This window comes from Chelon labrosus (assembly GCF_963514085.1).
Source record: "Chelon labrosus genome assembly, chromosome: 23".
Lineage (NCBI taxonomy): Eukaryota > Metazoa > Chordata > Actinopteri > Mugiliformes > Mugilidae > Chelon > Chelon labrosus.
Window position 1 is genome coordinate 21582994 of NC_140356.1, and position 21116 is coordinate 21604109.

General features: G+C 43.4%; 2 protein-coding genes across 3 annotated transcripts; both read left to right on the forward strand.

Annotated features, from left to right (window-relative positions):
• The first annotated feature begins 6048 nt into the window (after nt 1–6048).
• On the forward strand, nt 6049–12004 carry irf5 (interferon regulatory factor 5). The gene is made up of 9 exons (XM_084573773.1): nt 6049–6159; nt 6615–6955; nt 7699–7885; nt 8204–8229; nt 8312–8339; nt 8412–8759; nt 10580–10969; nt 11042–11160; nt 11327–12004. Exons 2-9 carry the CDS (start codon nt 6782–6784, stop codon nt 11513–11515), a joined length of 1461 nt encoding a protein of 486 aa, XP_084429899.1. The 5' UTR covers nt 6049–6159; nt 6615–6781; the 3' UTR covers nt 11516–12004.
• A 5026-nt stretch (nt 12005–17030) lies between these two features.
• On the forward strand, nt 17031–20501 carry LOC311508851 (calumenin-A-like). 2 transcript variants are annotated; one of them, XM_084573842.1, is made up of 7 exons: nt 17031–17082; nt 17395–17625; nt 18328–18521; nt 18610–18776; nt 18858–18918; nt 19406–19605; nt 19685–20501. In XM_084573842.1, the coding sequence occupies exons 2-7, from the start codon at nt 17408–17410 to the stop codon at nt 19787–19789; spliced, it is 945 nt and encodes a 314-aa protein (XP_084429968.1). In that variant the 5' UTR covers nt 17031–17082; nt 17395–17407; the 3' UTR covers nt 19790–20501. The 2 variants fall into 2 exon arrangements, with proteins under 2 accessions (XP_084429968.1, XP_084429967.1); XM_084573841.1 differs by having other exon boundaries at nt 17041–17082; nt 17365–17625.
• Nucleotides 20502–21116: the final 615 nt, after the last annotated feature.

Consider the following 21116-nt stretch of genomic DNA (forward strand, 5'->3'; position numbering starts at 1 on the left):
GAAGCACCAGGTAAACACCCGAGACTGCAGCTGTACTTCTTGATTTACGTTCTTCGGTGTTGTGTAGCTGCAGGTGTGTTTGTTCCAGGACATGGTTCTGGAGTTTTCTCCTGGTCCAATCAGAGCAGAGGATGGAGACAGAGGAATCGACGCTCCTCTGATCTACACGATTCTCTCAGGTCAATCTACATCATCAGTGTGTGGAGGTTACTGATGGACTTTGTGAGGGACGTGTTCAGGTGTTTTGTCAGTGTGTGTGTTTGACCCAACAGGTGCTGATGATGGTAGGTTTGTGATCCACAACAGGACAGGTGAGATCCGGTTAACCAGAGCTGTAGAAGACCGACGGCTGACACCAAACTTCACTCTCAACATCATGGTAACAACTCTCCTGCCTGATTACCGCCGCCATCTTCTCATTAAAACCTGTGACACATCTATCTGCTCATCTTCCCGTCCAGGTGTGCCAGGTGGATGACAGGCTGAAGTACAGCGTGGCGCCGGTTCTGATCAGAGTTCTTTATGAGAACGTGTTCCCTCCGGTCTTCAATAGAACCACCTTTAAAGGTTTCATCATCCAGAGCTCTAGCCCCGCCTCTATCGTCTCCACCTATGGGAACCAGGTGTTACTGGTCCAGGTGTCAGACTACGACTTCTCTGATGTAAGTGCAGCACCTCCTAAATCATCACCTGCACTGCACCTTGTGACTCATCACTGCTGTCCAATCACAGGGCCTGAATCCAAACATCCACTACTCCCTTCATCCTCCTTCTGGACTGTACCAAGTCACCCAGAGAGGGATTCTGATTGCCAGGACAGACCAACTGCATGCCTTCAACAGACATATTCTTCAGGTGACTTTTTTTTTTTTTAATACTGATTCACTACATCTGACAGGACTGAACAAAGGATGTGTCAAATGTCTGGTTCTACTTTGTCCGAGGAAGTGAAATGGCTATAAAGTCCTGAAGAAAATTAAAGTGTCTGATGTCTTCAGGTGTTTTAGTCTTATTACTGGTTTTCTGGCAGAACTAATGTCTCAGCAGTATGACCAGAGACAGGAAGAAGACTAAAAGCTTCACAGTGTGAATCAGAGAACATGTTTAACGTCATTCAGAGCTTTCACATTTAATGGAGGACAAACTAATGTTATTAATTATTAATTATTCATATTCTGACTGTTTGGGTTAAATAACTATTTTCTGTCGACTCCACAGGTTGTTGCCAGAGATGAAGAATCAGGTGAAGAAGTTTCAGCCTCAGTGGACATTGAAGTCCTGCAGAGAGGACAAGCAGGTGACTCATGTAACATAAACACGTCAAACAGTTCACATATGTGACACAAAAAAGCTTTAAGCAGCGGAGAGACTGAACCTGACGATGTTCACAAGGTGGTGAGTTCAGGTTCCTCCACAGATCAGAACAAACTTCAGCTTCAAACACTCAGGACGACCACACACCTACTATCTCATGGTGTCTTCCATAGACAGTATAAAGAAGGAGGTGCTCCTCCAAAGTGTACCCAAAGCCCGTAGAGCTGTCCCTGCTCCACCCCCTCCATGTTAGTGGGCAGGACTTGGGCAGGACTTGGGCCAAACACTAAAATACACGTCACATAATTTTTAAGGTACTTACTATAATACCGATACATACACGATTCTTTTGAGTTAGTTATTTAACTCTATACAAGTTGCCATGCCAACTGGGTACATATAAATAAGTACATACATGTATAGTCCAACATTTCCTTGTAACTGGTGGAGGTAGAGCAGAGCGTAGTATTAATTAAACAAAAACACAAGCGAGTGTGGAGAAAGTGTAGGTGGGGCATCAATATCACGGCTCCACTCTCGGACCGTACTGATCAGACTCTGGCTCAAAAGTCGCTAGAAGCGTCTTTTCGCCAATGACAGGAAGTGGGGACGCATTGTCCATATTTATAAAGTCTATGGTCATGTCTACTGGATGGTCTTAAACTTTTTAAATTTTAATCAAAAAAAAAAACCCCAGAAGTGATGGTGTTCGGTCCCAGAGGCTTTTGTGAACCCCTCCCTGTTGATTTGGGCCCCTTGTCATCTTATGTAAAGCCAGCAGTCTCAAACGTGGGCTTCAAGATAGACAGTGATTTTAAATTGGATTGGTAAATTGGTGCAGTGGTTAAGTCCAGCTTTTTTCACCTTAGGCAGTTGGCAAAGACGAAGCCCATCCTTACTCACCAGCACTTTGAGACAGCAATCCATGCCTTCATCACATCTCAGCTGGATTACTGTAACCCTCTTTATTTTGGGCTCAGCCAGTCGTCCCTCGTACGTCTCCAGTTGGTCCAGAATGCTGCCTGCAGGTCTCTTAACTGGAGGACGTAAGAGGGAGCACATAACTCCCATTCTGGCCTCCCTCCACTGGCTTCCTGTGCATTTTAGAGTCATTTAAGATTATTTTATTTCCCTTTAAATCTTTAAATGGTCTGGCTCCACCTTACCTCTCTGAGCTTCTCCATCCTTACACTTCTGCCTGGTGTCTCAGGTCAGCTGATCAGCTGCTCCTAGAGGTACTGAGGTCTAAGCTCAGAGGGGACAGAGCTTTTTCTGTTGCTGCTCCCAAACTATAGAACCATCTCCCACTGCACATCAGACAAGACCCGTCACTGTCCACTTTTAAAACTTGTCTTAAAACTAATTTTTAATCCTTGGCTTTCAAACCAGCATGAGACCCTGCTCTGGTTTAGTGTTTTAATTGTTTTATTGGTATTAGTTCTTATTATTTCCTATGTACAGCACTATGTTTCGGCTGTGGTTGTTTTTAAATGCTCTATAAATAAAGCTGAGTTGAGATGAGTACTGACATGACCTTGTGGTGCGTTCACTGACATGACCTCCTACTGGTGCGTTCATTTACATGACCTCCTCATGTTTATAATGGTATATTACCTCACATGACCAAGTCACCCAGAGAGGGATTCTGATTGCCAGGACAGACCAACTGCATCCCTACAACAGACAGATTCTTCAGGTGACATTTTTTTTTTTATCACTGATTCACTACATCTGGCAAGACTGAACAAAGAATGTGTCAGATGTCTGGTTCTACTTTGTCCTCCTCATGTTTATAGTGGTGCGTTCACTGACATGACCTCCTCATGTCTTTAGTGGTGTGTTCACTTTCATGACCTCCTCCTGGTGCGGTCACTGACATGACCTCCTCCTGGTGCGTTCACTGACATGACCTCCTCATGTTTATAGTGGTGCGTTCACTGACATGACCTCCTCGTGTTTATAGTGGTGCGTTCACTGACATGACCTCCTCATGTTGACCTCCTCATGTCTTTAGTGGTGTGTTCACTTTCATGACCTCCTCCTGGTGCGTTCACTGACATGACCTCCTCCTGGTGCGTTCACTGACATGACATCCTCGTGTTTATAGTGGTGCGTTAACTGACATGACCTCCTCATGTCTTTAGTGGTATGTTACCTTACCTGACCTCCTCATGTTTCAGTGCCTCATGGTGCGTTCACGGAGCAGCAGTTATTCGGAGACTTGGACAGCAGACTGGCTGGAGGGTTAGCAGCTCTGATTCTGCTGGTGCTGCTGTCAGCGGTCCTGGTTCTGCTGCTGTGGACCGTCCGACAGAGGCGACTGCAGAACCCAGAAGATGACGCAGCTGTGGCACTTGGAAACCCCAACGTGGTACGAATGCTTTAATTCAGCGACCATAACCCGAGTCTCAAGGTTTCCAGAAGTTCCCAGAAGTTCCCAGATGTTTCCACTTGTTTCCAGTTGTTTCCAGGCATCCGACACATTCAGCAGAGACAGATGTTTCCCTCTGGAGCTGGTAGAGACCAAAGAATAAGCTAAAAGAGAAGGAACTGAGGACTGACACTCAAAGTCATGTCACTGCTGGATGTTTAGTCATTTAATGTTTAATTATGATCAGAAAATAAAATCAGGCTAAACTTTGGGAATGAGTTGGTGTCAGACATGAAGTCATGAGACAGACACGAAGTCATGTGACATGTGTAGAGTTTATGATCCAGATGTTTTGAAGCTGTCTCTGCGTCGTCTCTGTTTGTGTCTCAGATGTCTGATTTTACATCGAGTTTCCTGCTTGTTGTTGAGTCATAGTTTGAATCGTGACCGTCTGACGTCGTTCAGGTCATTGAGTCTGTGTTTGTTCTCAGGTGAACTCTAGCGCTCCGGCCTTCATGGAGGAACCTTTCAGTCGTCAATTGTCTTCTCACAGTTTTCACGGTAGACAGGGCGTCTACACCAGGAGACATTCTCTGCTTCCTCCATCTTCATTTTCCATCGACCCAGCAGACAGCAGATCCAGACCATCATCATCAGAGGTGTCCCTCAGTGACCCTGCTGGACGCTACCTGTTCACGGTCCTAGAAAAACCTGAAGGTGACCCTCACACATGGGAGACGCTGAGGCAACATGACCTACCAGACACTCTGAGGTCAACACCCAAATCCATGGATGTCCATGGTGTCTCCATGTCCCCAGACCAGAGTGAAGACGACACAAAGACAGACCAATCAGAGCATATGTACCAGTCTGAACACAAGGCCAGCCTATCAGAGAGCAGGAGCAAAGAGCTCTGACACATCAGCCAATCAGAGAGCAGGTGTCCATGCCCTTAACTAATGTAAAGAAAGAAACAAAAACCAGTGGTTTTACAAACATCCTGAACAGAAATAGTTCAAGCTCTCAAACATTTAAATAGTGAAAATGATTCATTAATAAAAATAACAAGGAATAAATAAACTCTGAGTCTTTATGATCTGCTCATTTGAAATATTAAATAGAGTGATGTGATGATTAGATGAGGATTAATACATATCAGCTCTGAGATGATTCTATAGATTAGAGTCGTTTTAAGTTCAGATTTCATCGCTTTATTTATTCCTTTAATTAAATGTTTCTTCTGTCATTTTAAGGGTTTGTTCTACGTAGTCAGCAGAGAACTGAGGTCTGTCGCATCTTAATGAAAACAAAGATGGTGGGGTTGTAGTTCTCAGTGTGTAGAGGTGGATGAGGACATGTCCATTAGTTTTACAGTTCGTTCAGTTCATTGCTTGACACAAGTTCATTTTAACCAATCATATTCGAGATCTAGGAGCATGACAACCCAGCATGCATCACGTCAAGTCAGATCTGCACAGATCTGCATGAAGTCGAACGCGCCTATAGACCACTGTCAACTAACCCCAACCCACCACAATGACAACGACGGCGACAACAACTTTAATAATTATCACAACAACAATGACAACAGATGAGTCTGGATCAGCTCTAAATTTAACAGACAGATGAAACTTTAAACTTCATACATGTAAAATGTTCATCTCCACGTGTGACACGAACACGGAACCGGCATCATGACACGATAGATTGTTTCATTAATGGGTTACAAGTGTTTGTGTTACTGATCACTAACCTTTAATATTATTGATCAGTTCACTTTAATATTATTGATTATTTCACTTTAATGTTATTGATTACTTCACTGTAATGTTATTAATTAATTCACTTTAATATTATTGATTAATTCACTTTAATATTATTGATTATTTAGCTTTAATATTATTATATATTTCACTTTAATATTATTAATTCATTCACTTTAATATTATTGATCAGTTTTTATATTCTGTGTATTATACAACTGTTGCTGTTGATGTTGAAACCTTCCAGTGAAAATGAAACTGTTTTAGTTTCAGCACAGAACGGAAGGGAGGAACCTGAAGACTTCTGTAAAAACACAGCGGATCTGTCAATGGACCTGAAGAGACACGTGACACACCGGAAACTACCTGACACACCTTCATAATAAAATGTTGCTTTAAACCTTTATAAAATCTTCAGAAATAAATGTATGACAGGATGTTTTCAGCGGTTTATTCAAGTTTTTATATACAAACATCTGCAGCTTAGATTAAACATTGTACCAACGTGTTTCGACTCAGACGGAGACAACTTCCGGAATGAAACCTTTTATTTTGTTAACAGCTAAATCTGCAACAGGAAGTAGTTTCTATTTTTTTCAACTTGACTTCATCTGATCTGAGGAACGAGTTCTGCGTGTCCGTGCTTCAGATTCTACCACTACATGCTGATTGTTTGACCAGGACCAGGACCAGAACCAGAACCAGGACCAGGTGAGTCCATCGTTGAAGTCAGTCAATCTCTGTCCTCATAAATCAGTGAATGTTAGATCAGAAAGCAGAACGAACCTCAGCAGCAAAAGGTGAAGAGTGTTTTCACGTAAGACATCAGATCTCAGGTGAGTTTGAGTAAACAGGAGACTGGTCTTCTTCTTTGGACCGGGACCAGGACCAGGAGCACCATGTTCTTCAGAGAACCTCCTCATCTATGAGGTTCTGTCTGTCTCAGGTTTGGTTCTCAGTGATCTCATGTTAGAACGCAAATGATCACAAATTATTGTCCTTTAGTCATGAGACACACACCCTCATCAGGGGTTTTTAGTTTCTAAGGACCTGAGACATGTTCTGAGACATTTTTGTGTCAAAACACACAGAAGAAATATAAGAAATAATAAACCACTATATGTAATTAGTGATCTCCTCCTCTTCTGTTGACCCACAACTCTCAGTCATCCCAGATGTCCCCAGTGTCCCGGGTGTCCAAAGTGTCCCAAGTGTCCCAGGAGTCCCAGGTGTCCCAGGTCTCCAGTACGCCTGGTATCCCAGAGTCCCAGGTATTCCAGTTGTCCCAGTGTCCCAGTCGTCCCACTTGTTCCAGTGTCCGGTGTTCACAGTGATGAGTGTCCAGCCCCGGAGGATCCGCCTGAAGCCCTGGCTGCTGGCTCAGGTGAACAGCGGCAGGTACCCAGGTCTACAGTGGCTCAGTCCAGACCACCGACTCTTCCAGATCCCATGGAAACACGCTACACGCCACATGCCAACAACAGAGGAGGAAAACACCATCTTCAAGGTCTGATCTAATGGGTCTGGGTCTCTGTGCTGGTTTAAGTCTGAATTAAAGTCAGGGGTCTGTGTTCTGACTCAGAGGTCACAGTCAATATGGATGAAGAAGTTGAGACTTCCTCCTCTCAGAAAGTTTCATTTCACATTTTCTGATTTAGCTCAGAATTCAGTTTCAGTTGACGTCTGTTCCTCCTTCTCTGCTTCCTCTTTCTCTGTCTTCAGACTGTTTGAAAAGGGTCCGTTAAAGGAGCAGGTCAAGTTAGAGGGAGATTCATTCTTCTGAATTATCAGTAAACAGGCTGTAGATGGGGTGGGAGGAGGGCACTAGCTTAGCTTTGCAAAGAGTAACCTGTTATAGTAACCATGTCCACCCGCCACTGTTCAACAGGTCACATGACACACACATGTGGAGAAACCTTTAATGTGTTAAATCATTTCTGAGAAGAACTTCCTCTTCTGAACCTCAGTAGGAAAGATGTGAACTATCTAAACCTTCCTGTAAGATTATATAAAACATGAAACATCACTTTCGATCCAGCAGAACCAGAACAGAACCAGGATCACTTCCTTCCTGCAGACTATCACTGATCTCCATAAATCCTCTGGTTGATCTTTTTATTATCATTTTACTGTAAATGGTTGTTCCTAATATTTTGTCTTTACACTGTTTAACAGCCTGAGAGTGACCAGAGTGAGATTCTTCGCATGAGCCAAGCTGTTCAGTATTTCACCCTGCTTGTTGTCTTCCAGGCGTGGGCTCTGGAGACGGGTAAATACCAGGAGGGTGTGGATGAACCTGACCCCGCTAAGTGGAAAGCCAACCTTCGCTGTGCTCTGAACAAAAGCCGAGAGTTTCAGCTGAAGTTTGACGGCACCAAAGAGACTCCCGTCCAACCGTACAAGATCTATGAAGTGTGTGAGCAGCCGGGGAACCCAGGTGAGGACGCAGTGTTCTGGTTTCATCTGGGTTCAGGGTTCATCTGAAGTCTGGGTTCATCAGGGTTCTGGTTTCATCTGGGTTCTGGGTTCATCAGGGTTCTGGTCTGGTGTTTTGAGTCAAACAAACTCATTCCGCTGTTTCAGTCAGTTTCTTCATTAATGTTCTGAAACAACAGGAACACAGAGACTGAACTTCCTGTTTGAATTAAATTCTTGAGTGTGAGGAGAACGAACACGTATGTTTGTGATCAGATGAACCTCTGCTTAACCTGTCCAAAGTTTTCTGATGTCTGACTGTCGACTACTTTTGTTTCAGATGGAGTTGAGGATGATGACGAGGAGGTGAGGAAGAAAACGCCTTCAAAACAAACCTTATGTTGACATTTGATCACCTGACTAACCAAAACAATGTCCAACCTTTCAGATGCCCAATCTGATGGACCTCAGCATCAGTAAGTACAACGCTTAGTTCAAGTGTCTCCATGGAAACGCAATGGATGTAATCTGATGAAATGTCTCATCAGACCCCAGGATCAGCGATCTGGCCTCCTACTCCTCCTTCCCAGCCCAGTCTAAAGTCAACGACTTCCGTTTATCCACCAATGGGACGTTTGGACCTGCACATGTGGTCCCGATGCCTTTGGTCCTTCCCATGACCTCTGACCTTCCAGCTCAGGAACAGATGGTGGAGCAGGGTAGCTATGTCCATCCTGGAGGACTGCCTAATGGACTCCAGGAACTGAACCCACCCACATCTGCCTCTGTTCACTCTGTGTCTGCCCCGATGGAGACCAGCAACATGGGGGGTGTCCAGAACCAGGGGGACCCTCAGAGTCAACCCTGCAAGTATGACCTGCTGAGCAGCATCCCACGTGAGTCTGGACCAGAGTTTGGAGTTGTTCTGTTGGGACAGATCATTTACAGCAGTGACAGTCCATGTCTTAGACCCAGAACACTCTTGGGCTAGACCTAGACCAGAGGCAGACAGATCAGAGACAGAACTGTGTCCATTAGACCAGAGACAGAACTGCGTCCATTAGATCAGAGACAAAACTGTGTCCATTAGATCAGAGACAGACAGAACTGCGTCCATTAGATCAGAGACAGACAGAACTGTGGCCATTAGACCAGAGACAAAACTGTGTCCATTAGATCAGAGACAGACAGAACTGTGTCCATTAGATCAGAGACAGACAGAACTGTGTCTATTAGATCAGAGACAGACAGAACTGCGTCCATTAGATCAGAGACAGACAGAACTGTGTCCATCAGATCAGAGACAGACAGAACTGTGTCCATTAGATCAGAGACAGACAGAACTGTGTCCATTAGATCAGAGACAGAACTGTGGCCATTAGACCAGAGACAAAACTGTGTCCATTAGATCAGAGACAGACAGAACTGTGTCCATTAGATCAGAGACAGACAGAACTGTGTCTATTAGATCAGAGACAGACATAACTGTGTCCATTAGATCAGAGACAGACAGAACTGCGTCCATTAGATCAGAGACAGATCAGAGACAGACAGAACTGCGTCCATTAGATCAGAGACAGACAGAACTGTGTCCATTAGATCAGAGACAGACAGAACTGTGTCCATCAGACAAGAGACAGAACTGTGTCCATTAGATCAGAGACAAAACTGTGTCCATTAGATCAGAGACAGAACTGTGTCCATTAGATCAGAGACAGACAGAACTGTGTCCATTAGACCAGAGACAGATATAACTGTGTCCATTAGATCAGAGACAGAACTGTGTCCGTTAGATCAGAGACAAAACTGTGTCCATTAGATCAGAGACAGAACTGTGTCCGTTAGATCAGAGACAAAACTGTGTTCATTAGATCAGAGACAGAACTGTGTCCATTAGATCAGAGACAAAACTGTGTCCATTAGATCAGAGACAGAACTGTGTCCATTAGATCAGAGACATACAGAACTGTGTCCATTAGACCAGAGACAGATATGACTGTGTCCATTAGACTAGAGACAGAACTGTGTCCGTTAGATCAGAGACAAAACTGTGTCCATTAGACCAGAGACAGACAGAACTGTGTCCATTAGACCAGAGACAAAACTGTGTCCATTAGATCAGAGGCAGAACTGTGTCCATTAGATCAGAGACAGACAGAACTGTGTCCATTAGACCAGAGACAAAACTGTGTCCATTAGATCAGAGGCAGAACTGTGTCCATTAGACCAGAGACAAAACTGTGTCCATTAGATCAGAGACAGACAGAAATGCGTACATTAGATCAGAGACAGACAGAACTGTGTCCATTAGACCAGAGACAGATATAACTGTGTCCATTAGACTAGAGACAGAACTGTGTCCATTAGATCAGAGACAAAACTGTGTCCATTAGATCAGAGACAGAACTGTGTCCATTAGATCAGAGACAGACAGAACTGTGTCCATTAGACCAGAGACAGAACTGTGTCCATTAGATCAGAGACAGACAGAACTGTGTCCATTAGATCAGAGACAGACAGAACTGTGTCCATTACACCAGAGACAGTCTGTGTCCTTCATGAACACTTATGTGTCTTTCATGTTGTGGTTAAACATGATTCAGTTTGAACTTCTGATGAACGTTCTGTTCTTCTGGCTCGAGAACAGTCAGTATTTCTTGTTGTGTCTCAGCGCCCTCTGCTGTCCACCATCAGAAGTCCACTCTCTGTCTTGTAGTAACAGATCTTGACCTGAAGTTCCAGTACCGGGGTCGGACCATGGGCTCTCTGACCGTCAGTAATCCCCAGGGCTGCCGGCTGTACTACGGACACCTGGAACCGACCCCGGAGCAGGTGGACCTATTTGGACCCATCACCCTGCAGCAGGTGCTGTTCCCAGGGACATCTGAGATCCAGAACCAGAAGCAGCGGTTCTACACTGAGGCCCTATTGGATGTAATGGACAGAGGTCTGATCCTGGAGATCTGGGAGCAGGACATTTACGCTGTCCGCCTCTGTCAGTGTAAGGTGTACTGGTCTGGACCGGGAATGCCAGAACAGGGACCACCGAACCCCATGGAGAGGGAGAAGAAGATTAAAGTGTTCAGCCTCAACAACTTCCTGCAAGGTCTCAGAGATTTCAGTGGGTTCTCCACCTGTGAGGTTCTTTTTGTGTTCTAATATGTTCTTCTGTCCACAGAGCTGATCTTGTTCCAGAAAGGAGAAGCTCCGAACCCTCCACCCTTTGAGATCTACTTCTGTTTCGGGGAGGACTGGCCTGACAAGAAACCCAAAGAGAAGAAACTCATCATCGTCCAGGTCAGCTGTTCATGTGACCACCAGGCCGCGCTCAAAAACAAATCTGTTAAAAAGATGCATGTCGTGATTTTGTCAGGACCAGCATAATCCAAGGATCCAGATATAGCAATAAGGTTCTTGGTCTGGTGCTGATGGTCCAGTTTTAGTCTAATTCTCATGTCCCCAGGTGGTTCCTGTGGTGGCTCGCATCCTGACCGAGATGTTCTCTGGGGAACTGAGCTGGTCCACGGACAGCATCCGGCTGCAGATCTCAAACCCTGATGTGAAGGACCAGACAGTGGAACAGTTTAAAGAGCTGCAGAGGCTCCTGCAGAGCCAACACATCCAGGGGCCCTGGACTACCAACATTACTTAAACAACAACACATCCAGAGGCCCTGGACTACCAACTCCCCCTAAACAGCACATCCAAGGGCCCTGGGGCCACCAACGTCCCCTGAAGAACACATCCAGGAGCCCTGGGGCCACCAGGGTTAGGGTTAGCCCCTCAGGTGTTTCTGTCAAACTCAGGTTGATGCTTTTCACAGGACCTGTTTGTCAATAACGTTTTAACAGCTCAAACTAATCCGAACCAACTCTAGAATGGCTATTGGATGATTTGCGAAAGAAACAAGTCAGACCAGGAAGGACTTGTCTGAACCTCTCAGTGTTCAGCTTCACATTTTAATCTTCTTCACCACGACACTCCAATAGTTTTATTTCCGGTGTCACTCCAACAAGTCTCCATGGCGACTTGACCCTCAGAAGATCTTCAGATTTGTTGAACTGAAGAGACATTGATGTCTTTTTAGATGAGACAATGTTTCTCTTAATGAGTTCAGGATTTGAATAAATACCACTCAGTATTCTTACTTTTACTTATTAACCAGGTAACACCTTGTTTTATACAATATGTTAAATGTCTTTGGGTTGTCATTTAAACTAACATATTCATCATCCTGCATCAAACTAAATAGATCAATCTGATGATCAGTTATCAAATCATTCACTAAAAGAGATTTAGATCTGTACAATGTGTATTGATTTATCTAAGGTTCCTATGAATAACTCCTCTTTTGTAGTTTTTTGATTTAAAGAATCTGGGAGCAGACAGAACGTCTATGGAGTTTAGAGAGTTTTGGGTGTGAGACAGTCCTCGAGAAGTCAACTCTGCCTCCTGGTCTGAACTCTGGGTTGTCATGGTAACAAGGGGTTAATAAAATCGTCCATATTCCTAGAGATGAGAGCAGCAGTGTTGTGGATGCCATCTCGTCTAATCAGACCAGGCTTTCCCCAGAAAGTGTTCCAGTTATCAGTGAAGGCCACGTGGTTTGCAGCTGGACACCATCTAGATAATCAGAGATGGAATGATGATTATTATTTTATTCCTCTTCTGGCTTCACAAGCCAGATACGTCAGAGACGGTTATATAAAACCTACACATCGATGAGGAGTCCGTTTTGTTATACTCTGATATCTGTGAAGACATTAAAATAAGATTTTCATAAATACTAGAATAAAAGAAGAACAGATAAAATATTTTTATGGCTCATGATAAACATCAAGTGTCCTAGCAGCTGATATTATCAAAAATGAATGATATCTGGGCTGAGGACATTTTCTTCTCTGAAGAACCACCTTAAATCCTTCCATCTTAGATCCACCACTAGTTTAACCTGTGCCCACTTGTTCCAACTTGACTGCAACATGAAATAGAGACAAGACGTAAGATCAACAAAGATAAAAGTTTATTATGATAAACTCAGTAATTCATGCCAACATAAGCAGCAAAGACCTGTGCCTCTGCAGCTCTGTGGTATCCATCGTCACACCACAAACTGGCTTATTTACATGTGATCACCAGTGAAGTAAAACTAATTACCACCCTGACAACACTTATTATTATTATTATATCGTGAGTGACTAACAGCAAACATCTCAGACACTATAAAGGATTTAAACCACCAGGATGTTGATGGCGCTCTGCTCTAAATGAGAGGATGTTTCAGTAAAACACATCTGGTTCCCAATGTTCTGTCATTTGTTACCTCCAGTGTTGTGCAAGTTCACATTAAACAAGAACTAGTTCAAAGTTCAGTTCACATGGATAAAAGTGAACTAGTTCAAGTTCATACTTCACATTTTTTAATTTTGAACTAAGTTCATAGACCACAAAATCAAGAGTTCACGTTCATTTTTTCCATTTTCTTTTTTTGATAATTAACTTTTTATTTGTTTTATGACAGAACAACAACAGCACAGTACAAGTAAAGCATCCTGACCAGGCACTGGACATCTTCCACCTCAACAAAGAATAGAGGTTTTGCATAATACTATTTAGTTTGTACAATTTGTATCACATGGAAATGCTATGGAAAAGCAAATGACATTTCAATACCCTTTCAAATGTATTTTAAGTAAGAGAAACCTCAAAAATCATCAGCAATCTTCCTCATTCAACAGAAACATTGTCCATTTTGTCCTTCTTGCACAATAGAAATCTTTTCTCAGTCTGAGTAAAAAAGTCAGTCTTTCCATCTCATTATGATTTCTAAATCAAATCAAATCAAATCAAATTTTATTTGTATGGCACTTTTCATACTAAAAGCAATACAAAGTGCCTCACAGAGGCTAAAATCAGCAAAGACAAAACACAGGCTAAAAACACTAAGAACAAAACCCAACCCTCCCACCCCGTAAAAAGACAGAGATACACAGAGACACACACCCACCCACACACACATACACACACCCCCCCCCCCCCCCCCCCCGTAGAAACACACGCACACGCACACACACAAAGGCTCACACTCACTGTACACGTTAGAGAGAGACATGGCTGGCACTGAGACCTGGAGCAAGGAAAAAGCCACCTTTGGGGGCCGACCGCATCGAGAGGGCCTCCAGCCCACGACTGTAGGCAATGCCGCCGTAGAGAGACAGCCCCGACCCGGGTAGACAGGAGGCCCTACACCAAGGTGCAGAGCCCCCCAGCCACCAGGGCCAGAGCCACCCACAGGACAGCACCCCCGTCAGTAGACCAGAGCAGCTCCCAGTGCGGTAGGCCCCCATGAGGAGACACTGGAGCTAAAAACTGAGGGACTAAAGACAGAATAAAAATGACCAATATAGATAAAATGCCTTCAGCTTGTACAATTAGGACATGTAGTTAAAACATATTATTAAAGTAAAAGAAAATAAAAAATAAATATAAAAAGTCTGAGAAGAACTGCTAAGAACTAAAACTGCTAAAATCTGAGGGCCGAAAACTAAAACTTTAAAATAGGGTAAAAATGAAAAGTATAGATAAAATGCTTTCAACTTGTACATGAAGACATGTAGTTAAAGCATATCAAGAATCTGATTAAAAGGTAGGGTAATAAAAGAAGTCAGTTAAAAGCCTGATTGAAAAGGTGGGTCTTGAGCCTCTTTTTAAAAACATCAACAGTCTCTGCAGCCCTGAGGTTCTCCGGCAGGCTGTTCCACAATCGGGGACCATAATAACTAAAAGCCGCCTCCCCGTGTGTTTTCGATCTAACTTTTGGTATGGTTAAAAGGCCAGTACCAGACGACCTCAGGGTCCGCGAGGGTTGATATGGTAAAAGTAAGTCAGATAAATAAGGAGGCCCAAGACTGTTAAGACACTTAAAAACAAGTAAGAGAACCTTAAAATCAATCCTGAAGCGCACGGGAAGCCAATGCAGCGATTTTAAAACCGGTGTAATGTGCTCCCGCCCTCTGGTCCTTGTCAGCACTCGTGCGGCTGAGTTCTGAAGTAGCTGAAGATTAAAGATACTTTTTTTGGGAAGACCAGAGAGCAGGGCATTACAATAATCTAAACGACAAGAGATAAAAGCATGCATCAGTACCTCCGTGCTGGCCTGAGAGAGAAATGGGCGGACTCTGGCTATATTCTTAAGATGGTAAAAACCAATCTTTGTTATGTTTTTGATATGTGGGATAAAACTAAGCTCAGAGTCAAAAATCACGCCCAGGTTTGTTACAGTTTGTGATGGTTAGGATTCTAGCCAATCGGTGACCGTAGGCGGATCGATCTGTAACCATTTACCACCAGAAAATGTGATGGTGATTTCCTCATCGTCCCCACAACTTCTCCAGCGTGTGTGAGCCGTTGATACTAGGTATGTTTTCATTTTAGGTGTAATGAAGAAACAAGGCTTTTCCAACTGAATTCACACCAGTATATTGAACAAGAGGTAGAAAAAACAGTTTTACACATGTTGTCCATTGCTGACATGTGAATCTGTCATTTAGTTCTTTCTCCTTGATATACTCTGTGGTATTTCCTCTACCCTTTGCAATACCCCGGTTAAGTTTTAGAATGACTGATTTGGAAGTACCAGTATATGCTTGTATTAGTTGTATTATTTTACTGGGTTTGGAATTTTCATTTATTCAAATTTCTTTCAAATAATATTGTCGTAACTGTAAATATTTGAAAAAATCATGACTTTCCAAGTTGTATTTTTCTCTTAGTGCTTGTAAGCTCTGTAGTGTGTTCTTATCCATTATCTTACAGTAATCAGTAATACCTTTATTTGTCCAGTTCTTAAATCTAGGGTCCACACCATTTGGTGTGAAATCTGTATCATATTCGACCCATCTAAATTTTTTCAGATTAACAGATTTAATTTCTTCAAAACATCAAACCAGGTAAATGGCCTTGCTTTTATACAGCTCTTTTCTACCTATTGGTACTCAAAACGCCTTACAGTCACAGACACATCTACCCATTCACTCACACATTCACACACCAGTGCCACGTACTGGGAGCATATTCCGGGGATTGAACCGCTAACCCTCTGGTTCGTGGACAACCCGCTCTGCCGACTGAGCCACAGCTGTATATAATGTAAATGAGATGAGGGGGTTCAGGTGTCTGATAGGCTGTCATTCATTTATAATCTCCAGTCATTGCTTGTGTTGAGATGCCTCTGCATTGCTTCATATTTGCTATCACACCAGAGAATCATTTTTTCCGTTTTATTATTTCTATTCTAGTTCAGTAGAATCTCTGACTGATGTGCCCATCCATCCTCAGCCTGTCATATCTGTTCTGCTGTTTTCAATAACCCCTGACTGCCTATCCTGGGATAGTATCCGTGCAGAAGATAACCTCTCCGTCATTTTTCTTCTCGCGCACCCCCTAGAGGCAGCTCGTGCACCCCACATTGGGAATCCCTTCTCTGGGAAATAACTGATCACTGACAGCTGTAAAACTGTTTGTTTGTTTGTTTGTTTTTTCCCGGAACGGGGGTGAACCGGAGTGAAGGGGGGCGGGGGTTAGGTGTTCATGCACATCTCTGGTTACCTCATATTCTTCATCAGCTGTTCAGCAATGCAATTAACTTATTACAGGATCACTGCAGCATGAATACAAATGACACGGGCAGGGTCAAACCGTTGTTAATAAATCGTGATGACACTGAGTTAAACTAAACTTTACTTAACATAATATTATATTAATAATCATTTACAGCCAGGCAGAGGCCACTCGTTGAATAATAACAACTTTAATTAATTTAATCTTCGTCACTGCTTTCATCACATCAAACAACGAATACAAATCATTTTATTTTAATTAATAAAATTACACAGAGCAATGTTTATCTATACTATTAATTATTATTTCTTGGCGTCTGTCTCTGAAACGTGAGGACGTGGCAGGAGACTTCACTTCTTTTCTCACCGACCTCTCTCTCATTGGTTCACTTCAGCACAACAACCAATGAGAAGCAAGTGCGATGGAGCATTCCTCTGACGTCATATACCTTGCTGAAGTGGACCAATCAAATCGGAGGTAGTGATCCAAACGGCAGTTGATTGGCTGAAGTCGCGCGGAAACGGGTTGTTAGTGTAAATGAAGAGAAGAAGAGAACAGGAGACGGTGGAACGGCCAGGTGAAGGAGCAGCACGCGCACAGGTGAGAGAGCTCAGCGGGTTAGAAACTTATGAATGAGGTGATGATTCCTGTTTGATCTGCAGCTCAGTGGAGGCATTAGAGAAGAGATTCATGAATGAATGAATGAATTAACGTCATCATCTGTTCAGGTTGAGTCTGGACTCAGATCAGGAAGAAACACCTTCAACTCTTCTTAACTCTTTTAAAACTATTTTCAACTTTCAAACTGAGTCTTATTTATCAGAAAGACTGTAGAAAGATAAACCCTCAGAGAGATGATCATTTAAATGAATCTGTGTCAAGTTGTCAGGTGAACGTCAGGTGTGTTTCCAGCTCGCCTGTCAGGATGATCCGATCGCTGCTCCTGTGTTTCATCCTCTGCGTTGTCCACGGCGACAGTAAGCCCACACAGAAGAAGACTCGAGTTCATCATGAAGAGCCTCTCAGCAAGCTTCAACACGATGACAACAAAAACTACGACTACGACCACGAAGCTTTTCTGGGACATGACGAAGCCAAAACCTTCGACCACCTCCCTCCAGAGGAGAGCAGACAGAGACTCGGGTGAGTTCAGCACAGACACCATCACAACAGAAACTTCCTCCTCTCAGGGCTTGTACATGTACATGCACTATACGTGCAGTATACTGAGTACTACATATATGTGTATACTGCATGTATGCTGCATGTACTGTTTATACTGCTTGTATGTACAGTGTGTTTCTGTGGAAACATCCTGGTTTATTCTTCCTGCTCCACAGAAAAACATCCACATCCTGTTCAGTTAGTTAGACTTGGTTTACACGGATTTCACGCTTCATTAAACTTTATTTAAATTAGATGTTGTTTCATTTAATGACACACCATCAACTACAGCAAACACAGGGTGTGTGATGTTTCATCAGATGTGACAGCAAAGAAGAAACATGTTCAGAGAATAGATGAATCTCTGTTGGTACAGGTTGAAATGAAAATGAAACGTAGACAAACAACCTTCAGTAAACTGATGAAGTCAAGTTTTATTCAGTGATGTTAGTGACTGATCTAACCTGTCTGTTTGATGATCATTTCTACTTATTAATGAATAAAATCCTTCATCCCGTGAAACCTAGACACTAACATGATAAAGGTTTCACTGATCTTGTTCTGTAGGGCAGGTTTGACTCGTTTGTCTTTTATCTGGACTCGGCCATTTGATCACAGTGAGTCCTCGGCCTAAAGTCAGCAATGGCATTTCACAACCAACAAGTCTCTGTGTCTCTGCAGCATCATTGTGGATAAAATCGACAGTAACAGAGACGGTTTTATTTCTGAGGAGGAGCTGAGGCGCTGGATCAAAACCGCTCAGAAGAAAAGCATCTATGATAGCGTAGAGCATCAGTGGAAAGACTTCGATGTGAACAAGGATGGAGTGATCAGCTGGGATGAATACAAGAACGTCACATATGGCAGTCATCTGGGTAAGAATGCTGACAATGTCTGATATTACTGCACCGTTAACTGGTCTCACGAAGAACAGCCTTCCTTGATCTGATTTATGGTCTGTAGATGACCCCCAGACAGACAACGAGTACAACTACACCCACATGATGGCGAGGGACGAGAGACGCTTCAGATTGGCCGACAGAAACGCTGATTCATTCGCTGACAAACAAGAGTTCACGGCTTTCCTTCATCCTGAAGATCATGAACACATGAAGGACATCGTGGTTCAGGTGAGACTGACTGAAGTCATGTGACCAGGTGGTTCAGATGGTTTATACCTGAAGTGACTCTGACATCTCTGATCAAAACAGGAAACTATAGAAGACATGGACAAGAATGGAGACGGGTTCATTGACCTCAAAGAATATATCGGTAAAGACACTACACACTGACACTACACACTGGTAACTACACAATGCTGTACTGTGCCTTATTGTCGTTGTGTATTTAATGACAGAAATAATTTTTCTTTGCAGTATTTTAGGGTTCGGGTTAGATCGTGGTATTATCTGTCTGATACTCCCGCAGTGAAAGTTATATTCACAGCTTTGACATGTGGTGGAGTCGTAGTAATAACAGATTTACAGATTCCTTGGTTCTTACTGTTTCATTGATACACATCATTGTTGTGGTGAGTATTTGAGATGAGATGAAATGAGATAAATAAGATCCGTCTTTATTGGTCTGAGGTGAAGTTTAGGTTTTACAACAACAGGGTAAAAACACAAGTTAAATAAAATGTAGAACTGAAATGATTCGGTAACTGTGAAGGAAATCTTTACATCTGATGCTTCAATCTAAATCCTGTGGCAGTAGTAAAGTGTTGGTGAAATCTTCTCTCTGTTGTTTTGATTTGAAGGAGACATGTACGTTGGTGAGGATGGGGACAAAGAACCAGAGTGGGTGGAGACTGAACGTCAACAGTTTGCAGAGTTCAGGGACAAAAACAAAGATGGGAAGATGGACAAAGAGGAGACGCTGAACTGGATTCTTCCGTCCGACTACGACCACGCTGAAACTGAAGCCAAACACCTGCTGCACGAGTCCGACGCCAACAAGGTCAAAAATGATTTCCACTTGAATGTGTCTGATTTTACCTGAAGCTGTTTTCCTGTTTAACGTCTGTTTCTCTGTTCAGGATGGAAAACTGACCAAGGAGGAAATCCTGGACAAGCACGATGTGTTTGTTGGAAGTCAGGTGACGAACTTCGGGGAGGCGTTACTACGACACGATGAGTTCTAGACATGGAAACAGGAAACATTACTGTTGTCTCTGAAATCTAATTTATTTTTGAGGTTTTGTTACAGACAGATCAGCTTGATCTTTCTCTAAAACAATTTATGTTTCAGCTGATTTGTGATTTTATTGGTGAAATTAGATCTGATTTATTCCTTTAGAGCAGTGGTTCCCAAACTTTCTCTGCTGGGCCCCCTTTGGTACATAAGAAAATCTTCACGTCCCGCTCCCTGTGTTGTTGTCTAACGCTGGGCGCACTCACCGCACTGCAGCGTCATTTTTTAATTTAATCTCTGGCTCCGTCCCGCTCCCGTTGATTATTTGCTCTATCCTGTCCCTGTCACGTTACCAACAGTGACAGTAACTGACTCCTGTACCGCGGGACTCCGGCGGGGAATACCGTCACCCTCTAACCCCCCCCAATATCTCACTTTGGGAACCACTGCCCTTAAAGCAAGACGGCATTTATCTGGGACTCTTTCTTTCTTTCTTACTTTCTTTTTCTTTCTGTTTATGATTTCTGTTTGGGATGCCAGGTAGTGACTTATAATGTGACGTATTGAATTTAAAGTGACGATGCGCTGAGAGCTGTTGTAATGTGAAGCCTGACAGGAAGTCGCTGATTTCTACTTTAAATGTGTGCATTCAATTTTTAAGCCTGTTTCTCAATAAAATGGTCACATTTTAATGTTGTTTGTTGTGAGTGACTCTTTACGACTAACTCCTGATGGATTTTAAAGGGTGGAGGAGAGAGGATGGATGGATGAGGAGAGAGGATGGATGGATGAGGAGAGAGGGTGGATGGATGAGGAGAGATGATGGATGGATGAGGAGAGAGGATGGATGGATGAGGAGAGGGTGGATGGATGAGGAGAGAGGATGGATGGATGAGGAGAGAGGGTGGATGGATGAAGAGAGAGGGTGGATGGATGAGGAGAGAGGGTGGATGGATGAGGAGAGAGGGTGGATGGATGAGGAGAGGATGGATGGATGAAGAGAGAGGGTGGATGGATGAGGAGAGAGGGTGGATGGATGAGGAGAGAGGATGATGGATGAGGAGAGAGGGTGGATGGATGAGGAGAGGATGGATGGATGAAGAGAGAGGATGGATGGATGAGGAGAGAGGATGGATGGATGAGGAGAGAGGATGGATGGATGAGGAGAGATGATGGATGGATGAGGAGAGAGGGTGGAGGATGGATGGAGGATGGATGGATGAGGAGAGAGGATGGATGGATGAAGAGAGAGGGTGGATGGATGAGGAGAGAGGATGGAGGATGGATGGAGGATGGATGGATGAGGAGAGAGGATGGAGGATGGATGGATGAGGAGA

Coding starts and splice junctions, on each gene's coding strand:
- irf5 (XM_084573773.1), top strand. CDS start 6,782: ATGAGTGTCCAGCCCCGGAGGATCCGCCTGAAGCCCTGGCTGCTGGCT. Junction 6,956..7,698: donor AGGAAAACACCATCTTCAAG/GTCTGATCTAAT, acceptor GTTGTCTTCCAG/GCGTGGGCTCTGGAGACGGG. Junction 8,760..10,579: donor CCTGCTGAGCAGCATCCCAC/GTGAGTCTGGAC, acceptor TCTGTCTTGTAG/TAACAGATCTTGACCTGAAG.
- LOC311508851 (XM_084573842.1), top strand. CDS start 17,408: ATGATCCGATCGCTGCTCCTGTGTTTCATCCTCTGCGTTGTCCACGGC. Junction 18,522..18,609: donor CACATATGGCAGTCATCTGG/GTAAGAATGCTG, acceptor TATGGTCTGTAG/ATGACCCCCAGACAGACAAC. Junction 19,606..19,684: donor ACGAGTCCGACGCCAACAAG/GTCAAAAATGAT, acceptor TTCTCTGTTCAG/GATGGAAAACTGACCAAGGA.